This window comes from Ischnura elegans, chromosome 4, assembly GCF_921293095.1.
Source record: "Ischnura elegans chromosome 4, ioIscEleg1.1, whole genome shotgun sequence".
Classification (NCBI taxonomy): Eukaryota; Metazoa; Arthropoda; class Insecta; order Odonata; family Coenagrionidae; genus Ischnura; species Ischnura elegans.
The window spans coordinates 114,757,108-114,769,455 of NC_060249.1; the positions used below are offsets into that span (position 1 = coordinate 114,757,108).

Here is a 12,348-nt window from a genome sequence, read left to right on the forward strand (position 1 = left end):
AAAACTCCCCCCTCGCTGCGCCACTGAACTTGTACATGTTAATGTATCGTGTAACTAGGACTTTAGAGTTGCAATGGTATACCACTCAATGATTATAAATGAATTTATAAAACTGTGCACACAATTCTCTATAATAAAAAATCACAATAATAACTGAAACAAAACTGGCTAGTTTGCCGAATTATCTTATAAAAAATTGTATTTTTTTTACAAAACTATCAAAATCCCTCTTATACAAGAGGATAATTCATTCCAGATCATAATTCACACTTATGGGTGAATTGATTACAACAAAAACACAAATAAAATGATTTATGTACATTAAAAAATACACTTTTCATAATTTTTAACAGAATTACAGCATATTTTCATCAGAAAGAAACAGCTTACCTAAAGTAACAAGGATTGATTCGGCTAAACAAGACAAGTGAGTTGGCTTGTAGAACATGATAAAGAATGAATTTACCTGGGTCATGTCCAGCATGGATGTCTGGCACGTAGGGCAGGCATAATGGCCAGCCTGGAGTAACTCTGAGAAACAAGTGCGGTGAACAAGGTGGCCACATTCCGGTATGTGGCAGGGAATGCGAGATGTATGGATATTCTCCAAGCAGACGGGGCAATTGGAACGGGATACATTCTCCACACACTAAACATTGACAGGAAAAGAGAAAACACAATCATGAAATTTCAAATTGAAAGGAGAGCAGCATTCCCAAAGGTCGGAAATGAAATATGCCATTAAAACTGAATTAAAACAGTTAGGAGGCATATAAGTCGGAAATACATACGGTACATTTAGTATTATACACAAACAATATATGATTACATAACAAAAATTATAAATAAAAAATTATTATATTCTGAAATCAAATCGATACTTCCGCTGCACAAATGCCCAATAATCACCCACCGAATCAAATTCGCTCATCTAGGAAGCCAACAATACGACTCCGCTCACTTGGCAGTAGCTGATGCACAAACCTCCAAAGCTTGGAGAATTGAATGTGAGCGTCTATGATCTGGCTACTGCCAGCTGAGCATATTCATATTGTTACGCTCCCAGATGAGCAGATTCGGTTGGCGATTGTTGAGCGTTTGTGCAGTGGAGGTATTGAAATTGAGCATGCACCCAATTTCTGTTCATTTATTTTCATAAATGTAATTTGTGGAAATCTCCCGAGAACTAGCAAAATTAAGAAGATTAGTCCTCTCTGATATTTAATTAGATTAAGCAGAAGCAGGCATCCATCTACACAAACAATTTCCTCCAAAAGGTTAGAAAGAGGATTTCACAGTGTCATCACCAAGGTCAGAAAATATCATCCATGCATTAAACCTGAACATTGAGATGGTGAATAATGAGAACCGTGTGACAGGAAATGGGAGGTAAGTGAAACTTAAAATATTTCTTTTTTGAGGAAGTTATTGAAATATTCCTTTTCAAAACCGAAATAAAAAACTGCAACCTCAAAATACATAAGTCATGCAGCCACTAACAAAATCTGAGGCTTTTAAGTTTTAGCAGGGGAAACATCAAATTAACCTTCAAAAACAAAAATGGAGAGTTTGACAGAGTTGTAACATAGCTAATAAGACATTATTAAATATGAAAGCTAAACATTGCCCTTAAATTAATTAAGACATTGAATCCATAATTGTCATGCATTTACCAAGCAGTTAAACTTTAAAACAATACTATTGAAACATGGAGGGCATGTAGAGATAAAATTTGTAATATCATTGAGCACAATTGTCATGTCCTGCAGTACTAAAAAGCGAACAAAAAAAATATATTATAAATTCTAAAGGAAAAACCTTTTGTAATCGGATGAATTAACTTCAATTTATACTAAAAGTAGTACCACAGAGTGGTTCTATGTGGTACTACATATCCAAAGATGGTTGTTGGTTATTTATCAGGTTAGAGCCAATTTATTTCTTTTTTTACATTCCATACCCTCAATGCACACCAGGAATATTGAATAATCCAAGAGGCTGTCATGAATTATTACTAAACAATTAATAAAGATAATTTTATCAGAGTTAAAATTGAAATAATGATTGCACATTGAAAGCAATAATCGTAATTTGAAGACTGCATCAATTCAAATTGGCTTTGATTCATTTGATTTTTACAAAATTTGACCCATATAAGTTTCTCTTAATTTGCCTTGATAAAGTTAATAAAAAGATGACACAATTTTTCATCGATTCACATAAATTGGCAAGCAAGATGTCAGTATATCTTTGGTTGTAAAAAAGTGATTTGGAAAATTTCTCATTTTCTCAGATGCATACATAAGCATAAGAATTGAAAAAAACACCAAAAACACTACTCATAAAAGGAAACTAATGACGAAAAAATGATGACCACAACCACAAAAAGCTGCGGATAAGGAGTGGTAATATCACAATGACTGGATCAAACTAATGAACTTAATATTGAGATACAAAAACTTAACATGGAATTTAAATTTAAATGATAACAGGAGTTTTGAAATAGTAAATACAGAAAAAGGCTTTATTTCCAACGAAAACTTAGTAAACTATCTCTAGCACACAGCATGGTCGCTTTTAACAATGTAATATGCAACATTTGCGCAATGAAATAAGCAATTAGATACTCACTCTATGATCGTTGAGAAGTTTATTAGGCAGACAGGTATTGCACCTTTCACAGTGAAAAAATTTATCTCTTCCTCCAACTCGGCATATTCCACAACCCTCACAATGGAACTGATCCCTATCTTCGTCGTCAAAAAGTTTACACTCGAGGCACGAATACTGGAAGAAATAGGTTTGTCAACATTTAACTCATCATGATGACTAATCATATTAAAAGCTGTATATCACCATTTCATAATACCAGAGACTAAAGTAATAATATTCGATTTCAATCTTATCAATTGTAGGCTCTATTGTTACCTTTCCAAATCTTAATAAACAGTGTTCACACTCTGTCTGGACTTTCTGCCGTGTTTGGCAACTAGAACAAATTAATTCTCTAACTTCCTGCCTTTTCACTGGATGCGTTTCATTTTCATCATGACAAAATCTACATGTGTAAATTTTATCACAGCATGGAGTCTGAAAGAAAACCAGATTTAAAAACCAATCTCAGATAGAATGGCATGTCACGTCACAACCATGAAAAACACATTAAGCGATTGCCTAACATTAGAAAAGATGTGTAAGCAACTACTTCAACTACATTTTTCAGAAATAGAAAAATGATTTCAATGAAGAACACCAAACTGAATGCGGCAACACGAATATACAATAAATACACAGAAAATTGTTAGTCGATGTCACGATTATATATAGCCAAAACTCCTCACTCATCCACGCTAGTAATCTATGAGGCAATTCAATACAAGAAATAAGATGCCGTAGATATTCATTATCTTACCACAAATTTGCATTTTCTTCGGTAGTGCTCGCACCCTAAGTCCAATTCCGACTCCGACATCTTCGGCTCACTCAGCTGCTATCCTCCATGCAACACGCAACTGAACTTTCATTTGTTCGTCCTTCGCCGGAAACGGTTCTTTCTTTGAATCAGAATCTGCATTGCATTCTGAGACATCCCCGCTTATTTCGAATTCAAGCAATAACGTTACATTTATTTGTATTGCCTTGAAAGATAAGCCAACCAAGATGCAACGTAGTTCAAGGCTTCTCTATCTTTACGAATATAGTGAAAAAAATTATTTTTTTTAAACTAAGAAATTTTTTTTTCATTTATGACGTAATATTCTTTCCCATCTGACTGAGAAAATAAGGATACATATTATCTACATACAGTGTTTCAATAATTAAGGAACCCAATGTTTACATGTACGATATAACTAAATATTTGGAATCATTAAAACAATAAATATAGAGTTATTTTAGTTAGTCTTGCATTGAGTGCAGCGAGTATTAATACCGAATTGCCGGCAATGGCTAAATCAAGCAAGTATTTTGCTTAAAAAGTACTTCGAAATAGCACTGTGTATTTAAATTTAAAACTAAAAAATAAAAACATTAAAATATACCCAGAAAAAATATTTTTTTCTACATTGCCATCTCTGACTATATAGGCCAAATATGCAATGACTATGTGAATGAATGTATACATATGATAAAATTTAGTAATTGAAATTTTTTTTCGTTGGAGCTGAAGTCATAAACGCAGCCAGCGGCGGATCTATGGGGGTGGCGCTCCCCTAGTGGATCGAAACACACACTAGATAAATTCGAAATTTTTGGGGGTTGCCTCTTTGTGCAAAAGTATTTATAGTTATAATTTCCGATATATTTACCTACTTTAAAAAATAGAAATAAAAATTAACTCTAAACTTAGAACCTATTTTAGACGCTTTTTGTATGTCACAATCCAGTAGCAGACCCAGGGAGGGGCTGGGGGGTATCCAATATACACTAGATACAATGGTATTTTTTTGTGGACCCCACTATTGCTAGGAGGTTGACCCTGACTTGTCCATATCATGGATCCGCCACTGAACACAGCGATAATAATTTGACCACATACTTATTCGAATACAGTAATTTAAGAGTTATGAATAAATCCTCATAATTACAAATTTGCAACGTAATCTCCGTCCGCTAGTTTGATGGCCTTATAAAAAGAGAATAATATGATGCTGATAGCAATGGAATACAACAATAAACATAATATAAAGCATTATATAAATGCTATATGAAATAAATATAATATTATTGACTTTATTTAAACTGCAATGTTTCATACTATTTCTGTGACGATATAATTATTTTCCAATAGTAAATTACCAATCGCTGCTGTAAATATTAGAGTTTTAAGCTTTTTAACGAGGCTTACTTAGCCTCCATGATTTGGGAAATCTCAGGTAGAGGCAATTAGGGCGTCAAAACGGGGTGGCTATCATTGAAATTTTCAAAATCGAGGCCAAAATTCAAGGTCTTGTGGACTGCAATGGTCCAGGAAAATGTGTCTTCGAGGTAGAGGTGTCCTCATTTCATAATTTTTAAGCCATTTTCATTATCTGTGCAACTGAAAATATATAGTAAAGATAAAGGAAGAATAGAAGAAAATATATGCTACTGAAAATAAAAGCATGGATTTTGCTGACTGAATCTTAGTCCTTTAAAAAAAAATGTACGTGTTTGATTCGGCGATTTCTGGCAATTCTTCATTGACATTCGTTGCATCCAATGCGAGAATGATAAAATTAACTGTGTTAATTATTTAAATGATTCCAAATATTCAACTATATCTTACATGTAAACACTGGGTTCCCTAACTATCGAAACAATCAGTGGCGTAGCCTGGAATTTCGTCCGGGGGGGTGGGGTCCAAAACCAGGGGGGGAAATTTTAGAAAAACAGGGTACTAAGTAGAGGGTTTTAAGCTAATTTTAACACTTTTCAGAATGGAAAAAACTTCATTTGTTAAAGAAATATTTTGTAAATTCATGATTTTTCAATATTTTGGTTTCTTTTATGAAGGAGAATAATTTTGATTTTGTATTTCGGGGGGAGAAGGGGGAAAGTGGTGCGGACCTCCCCCTGGATACGCCACTGTAAAAATGTATGTAGGTATTATGTATTCTTATTTTCTCGGTCGGATGGGAAAGAATGTTTCATCATAAATGAAAATGGTACCAGTGGTAAAATCTCACAAACCTCTCACGTAAATGACCCTAACGTAAAAAAAAACCTCTCACTTGCGGACTGCGATGGTCCATAAAAATGTGTTATCAGGGTAGAAGTGTCCTCATTTCACTATTTTTTGTCGAGCAGTTTTAATTATTTACGATACCCTTGGTGCCCCTAGTAAAATCTGACAAAACTTCGGAATTTCCTCATAACTAACATGCAGGCGGGTTCTAAGATCCTATATTTTCCCTTCTGATTTTAAAAGTCCGTTGAAAGATCTTCCTCCAGTTGTTGCCGAACAAATGATGACAACAGATGGCTGGCTAAACTTTTATTACTAACAAAAATTTTATCCTCATTTGAAAAAGGCCAGATTGGCGCCCATGCGATGCCACTCCACGCGACGTCACAGGGACCTAGTTTCTATACGAGTAGATAGGAGTTTTACATCGTCTGAGATTATCAATGAATGCATGAGGCAAAACAGCTCAGGGAAACATGTCTTAATAATCACCTATTAAAACTGGCTAAGGTCGGAAAGTTTTCTTCGTTTGATAAGGTATTAATAATCCTTATTTAAGCTAAGCGCTACCACCTAGCAGGGTACTCTGCTACCTGCTAGCATCCTGCATCGTATCAGCGCTCAAAGCCTCGCCCCAAGGTCACCTCACTTGCGGCAGCGGGAACCAGAACGACGTCACACGGGGTTTTCCCAGCATTCATACTTAGCCGTCGCGTTTTCGCGCGCTTGAAAATTTTCACTTTTCATTTAATCGCGAAAAATAGATATCGTCATTTAAACATCTAAAAGCGTGAAATACGTTCTCCAGGAGTAATTTCTTCTTTCTAAGGAAAGGTCTTCTTTCGATTTTGGCAATAAAAAAATAATAGGAAACCACCCTATTGTTTCTTTGTTTTCCTTATATCTTAGCGTCAGCTACAGCATAACGAAGCCTCTTCTCGAATCAACTAACCTAGTGTCCTAAATTGGAATTATCAATGGCTCTCATTGCATCCTGTTGGGGATAATAATAATACTTCCACGAGATAAAACCGGTTCCTCAAGAATGGATTTTAAATAATACTCTTGTATAACCAATTTTGTCACTACGATTTCCCTTACACGACACTCACTTGATCGAAATACTGTGGGAATAATGCTGGAAATATTAGGGAAGATTAAGGTGTTTTTTTTGGGGGGGAAGGATTCCTTTGCGTCTTGGAGGTATGAAATACCTCTCAGCGATTAAACTGGTATGCGTAGAAAATTGGATTTTAGATAGGGTGGCCATTGGCTTAGACCAGGACATTTTAGTACCGATGGGTGAGTAGGGGGTCCCCAGTAAAGTCCGAAAACCAGTGAAGGCCTTAGTCCATGAAAATGGGTATGTAAAATCAAAAATAAAATAATTTTTGTAATTATATTTTTTTCCTTCTTTGGCAATCTTATTGCCTCATAGCGTTACGCTTTCTGTTTTAAACTATTATAATAAAAACATAGTTCCCATGATTTTGCGCGAATCCGGGACATAGCAGAGAATTTTCGGATACTTAATGGATCTAAACCGGGGCTTTATGGTCGCTTTGTTTTTTTTTAGATATTCAGCTTTTATTTTTAAGCACTGCCAAAGCTAGAAAACAAGGAAACAAGACTTGAACAAACTGTTACTTTTTGATCGGTGGGTGCTAAGAAAAATACGTGCTTCAGTCTAGGACGAATTCACAAGAAAAGAAAGACAAGAAAACGGAAGAAAACGGACACAATCAGGAGCTATATAACCTTTATGGGGACAATACGATTGTGGGATTATTAATTAAATCATTAGAATAAAGGGAATAGGGTGGTTTCCTATTATTTTTTATTGCCTAAATCGAAAGATTATTACTCCTGGAGTACGTATTTCACGCTTTTAGATTTTTAAATGACGATATCTATTTTTCGCGATTAAATGAAAAGTGAAAATTTTCAAGCGCGCGAAAACGCGACGCGTAAGTATGAATGCCGGGAAATCTTTCCGTGTGGCGTATTTCTGGTTCCCGCTGCCGCCCTGTGAGGTGACCTTGAGGCGAGTTGAGCGCTGATACGACGCAGGCCTCTAGCGGGTAGCTGAGTACCCTGCTGGCTGGTAGCGCTTGGCTTAAATAAGGATTATTAATGCCTTATCAAATGAAGAAAACTTTCCGACCTTAGCCAGTTTTAATGAGTGATTATTAAGACATGTTTCCCTGAGCTCTGCGCCTCATGCATGCATTGGTAACCTCAGACGATGTATAACTCCTATCCTCTCGTATAGAAACTAGGTCCCTGTGACGTCACGTGGAGTGGCATCGCATGGGCGCCAATCTGGCCCTTTTCAAATGAGGATAAAAATGGACCATAGCCATTCGTCTAAACCGGTATTTCTAAAACGAAATAATTTGTATATTATGAATACAGTAATGGTGGGTAACGAATCGCAATAAATGCCTTTCGTTTTCTTTGATGAAGGAAACTACCCTATTGCATTGAACAGGGCATTTGGAACAGATGAATGACGAAAGCTATCCTAAATTAGCCAATTTTATTGTCCCAGATGGATGATGACCAAGAGGAATACAGAAGAAAAGATTAATGCATAGCATAATAGACGATCTTGCAGCGAATGGACGTCCTGGGTGTTTGGAGGGAAGCGGCTAAAAGAACAGAAGAGTGGAGAGCCTTGATTTTTACATCGCGCGGTCCACTGGGCCTGATCGCGTAATGTAAGTTAATTTTTAACATCGTGCGATAACCTGGTGAAATGAAAACTTCCACTGGAGAGCCACCTTAAATACTCCGATATTTTTCGTGATATTTAAGGTGGCTCTCCAGTATTACGATATGGGGGAGTAGCAGCCATTCTCCTATAATATGCCACTGACGACATATGTGACATAGAAAACATTCGCGATCAACGATAAACTTGTCGAAAGCATTTTCAAACCCTGGTGCAAATTCAATTATCACTAGCAGAGGTCCATACTTAACGATAGAAGCTTTTTTTACTGTCAAATTCGAAGGAAAAAAATTGAGTCTTCAAAGTGAATCTTAATTTTTTAAGTTTTACTCTACCCAACTCATATCTTTAATTTTACTCTTCGCAAGCCAGATGATTTATTCAATTGAGAAGACAATTCGTACCGATGAGATGATTTACATTCCAAAATCCGTCTCTCTAAATGGGCTGATGACCTCATTGGCTGCGCGCGGAGCCGACTAGCCCTCGGATTCAGCTTTCCACACGAATATCGAGGTCCAAACTATGAATAAGCGCGTGTTTATTTTTATCTCCTCCTTTCCACTTCGCAAAGAGAGACAAACACGTAAGTGATTCAGTGACAGCAAGCGATCCCAATTTTTCCCAGTATTGCAACCACAAATAAATACGTGAATCGTTTCCGTAATCTAATCTCTCTCTCCTCTCCCAGGTCAAACCGAAGAATACAACCGAATTCAACTTTGAGTCATTCGAATCCAAAAAAAAAACTTCTAATCTTGAGCAAACGTTAACAAATGAGACCATTGCCGATACAGCCGTTCACTCAGTCCCTCCTCGTTTCTGAATCTTCTTACGCACGATTCGTAAAAAAATAATCGGTGCTGTGAATGAGATAGGTTCGCATCAAACTTGAAAAAATTGGTTCCTTCTTTCAATGTATTAAGAAATTAAAATTAGGATGATAAGAACAAGAAGCATTAAAAATATCACAAAAATAAATGGCTGACTCGCTGCGTTCGATGCACTGAAGTAATCTTCAGCGGGAAAGCAGCCGTCTCTTCACGCTCTTGGATCAAATTTTTCGTTGGTATGATTTCCTAACTTCTCGAAAAGCCAGTTTTTGCGAGATCAAAAATACCCTTTATCTTTGGTCTAGTCATACTCGAGTATATTGATATAATAGGTTTTTCCTATTTTACAGAGTTTTACGACCATGTGGCTATGACTGGTCCATAATCCTCAAGGGAAAATAGATCGGCAGGGGTCTCGAAACGTTGGGGTTTTTAAGTCAACACGCAGCATGACCAGAAAAAGTTTATTTATTTGTGTGAAATCTGGAAAGAAGAATATACCAAAACTATTGACTAGTAATTTAAAGACTTTTTCGGTTTAAATTTCTTATGTTAGTTTCATTTCTTTCATTTTTTCTTAGTTTACATTATATTTCAGGTTCAGCTACAGCATGACCTAGTAACTTCTCCCGTCATCAAATCCAGCCTTCAAAATTAGAATTATGAATGGCTCAAATTCTTATTATTTTTTTTAATTTTCGGTTATAATTCTTTATGCCAAAAGAAGCTTCCTCATAAGATACGGATGAGATAAAGGAGTGGATGGAGGGGAAGAAAGAGAATAGTTTTTTTTGATAGATTGAAAAGGAGTCTGCCTTATTGCGAACTGAAGAGGGAAGCCCTTGATGGAAGGGGAGACGGGCCGGGGTAATCAGCGGAATACTCAATATAACCTCTCTCAACCGGTAAAATCCTCTTTTCTCTTAATTTATACGAAGTCCAATTATTATCACTGTTGATTACATTTAATAAAAGCTACAATGTATATTATTTCTCCTTAATTTCTCAAATGAACAATTTTCGATATTTAAGGTTGGCACAAGATGAATAATTTGAATTTAGATCACACTTAAATTAATTGTGTGACAAGTTAAAATGAATTTATATCCGTTATATTGTAGCACGCAGGTAAAGCATAATTAAATTAATACAAGGATCATGTTTTTTTATTTTACTCTTTGTACCTGAAGATGACGACGCTGCGTCGAAACTAGTTGTACCTGAAAATAAATTCGTGGAATGAAACAAAGTTTTTCTTTTCATTTACGCTAAAATGAACTTTCACATGATTGAGCCTCAGACGATAGAGATAATCCGCTATTTTATTTGAAATATATCCTACGCATTTCAAGAAAAAAAATTATTTACCAGAGCCTTGACGAAGCCTTATTGCGGAATGGAATATCGAGGTACAACAAACAAATGTTTATTGAGAAATGCGGAAAATTTACGGAATAAGATGGCAATTCAGTTAAATGCATCAGATAGTAATGTTTTCGCAATTTTTAAAAGCCTAAATTTACTTTCCACGTATAAGCTACTTCAATAAAATGTATTATATATGATGACCACTTCAGAAATAGATTTAAAACAGTAAGGAATGTTCAGAATGATATTGTACCCCGAAAATCCGAGAAATGTATGGCATCAATGTATACAACAATGCCCATGGTAATGGTAACGTGCGCAGATAAAAAATAACCGTTAAAAAACAAAAGGATAAAAAAAGGTTAGTACTTTTTAATTAATACTGTTGGGCATGTTCAAAATCCGAAATAGAATTAAATTGTGATCGTTCCATGGTCATGCACTAGTTCAATAAAATAGATTTTCCACTGCCGCTTGCTTTCGTGATCAAGTTAAGGGATTGGGTAAAAAGGAAGAGACTGGAATAATAAATTGGCAAAACATAGAAAAAAAAAACAAATTAAAAACTCTACCTCACTTATCCTATCTCACTAACTCACGTCACAGATTTTCCGCGACGAACAAGTTTCTTCAGCACGCACACAGTCAGGTTTGCGAGAATTTCTCTTACAGTAGTGACCACACTGGTAATTGCAATAATAATAATAATGATCTTTATTCATCTATGGCGAGGATAAGCCTTCGCAGATGTTGCCAACTATTGCTTAAAACACATTTACACAATCATTGAAAAGTCCAGCTCAAAGTATTCTGTAATTAAGTAACCTAGAATTTAGTAGAATTATCACATAGCCATTTTTCCAGTTAATTTTTGAATCTTTTTGTGCTCACTGAGCAGGCTTTCCTTGGCTATTCATTGAAAAATTTTAATCCCAGTTTTCATACTAATAGTTGGTATTTAACAGCCTAAAGTAATTAATATCCAGGTTATGTTTTGCCCTGATGTCATGTGAGTGGATCAAGGAACGGCTGAAATAGATTTCCAAGTTTTTTTTTATGCGCAGCAAGCTGTGAAACAAAGTGAGAAATCTATTTTATTGAACTATTTCACGACCTAAGAATGATCACTATTTCATTATTATTATCATATAAGTACTGATCAAAAAGTTATAACCATCTTGGGAATTCTCTCCCAACAGTTATTTTTTATCCATGCTTATGATTTCCAATCATGTGATAAACTTAATGACTATAATTTTTTAAGGCCAAATTCTAATTTTAAGGCGAAACCGCGAATGGCTCATTAAATCAGTTATGGTTCCTTGGATCTTACCCACGCTTACATGGATAACTGTGGTAATTCTAGAGCTAATACATGAACCTCGTGCCCCGACCAGTGATGGGAGGGGTGCTTTTATTAGATATGCCATTCCAATACCACTATGCCGCCTATTCATTGATCAATACCGCTAATTCATGACACGAATGTTGAGGTATGCACTTTTCTCTAACTTTCAGTGCTGAAACCCAGGAGTTTCAATAAAATTTCACTTTAATTTGGTATATCTGGGAGATTGGTAGAGCGCTTGGCTGCTGACCGAAACATCACGGCTTCTAATCTCGGGTGAACCATTCGAACACCACCAATCAAAGAAATCCTCGAAGTGCGAGGTGGCCCAGAGGAAAGCCACCCCCTACCCTGAGTGCGTGAAGTTCACACACCACCTCCCCTGGTAAAATGGTTTTAT

At 35.9% G+C, this 12,348-nt stretch overlaps 1 protein-coding gene across 2 annotated transcripts in view; it reads right to left on the reverse strand.

Annotated features, from left to right (window-relative positions):
- The window catches only part of LOC124157916 (RING finger and CHY zinc finger domain-containing protein 1-like), a 35,842-nt gene extending 32,319 nt beyond the window's left edge, over positions 1-3,523 (reverse strand). For both annotated transcript variants that reach the window (XM_046532999.1, XM_046533000.1), the window contains exons 1-4: positions 3,413-3,523; positions 2,929-3,090; positions 2,632-2,787; positions 467-649 (exon numbers count right to left, since the gene is read on the reverse strand). In XM_046532999.1, the coding sequence (XP_046388955.1) occupies positions 467-649; positions 2,632-2,787; positions 2,929-3,090; positions 3,413-3,472 (561 nt within the window). In that variant the 5' untranslated portion in view covers positions 3,473-3,523. The remainder of the gene's footprint in view (positions 1-466; positions 650-2,631; positions 2,788-2,928; positions 3,091-3,412) is intronic.
- Positions 3,524-12,348: the final 8,825 nt, after the last annotated feature.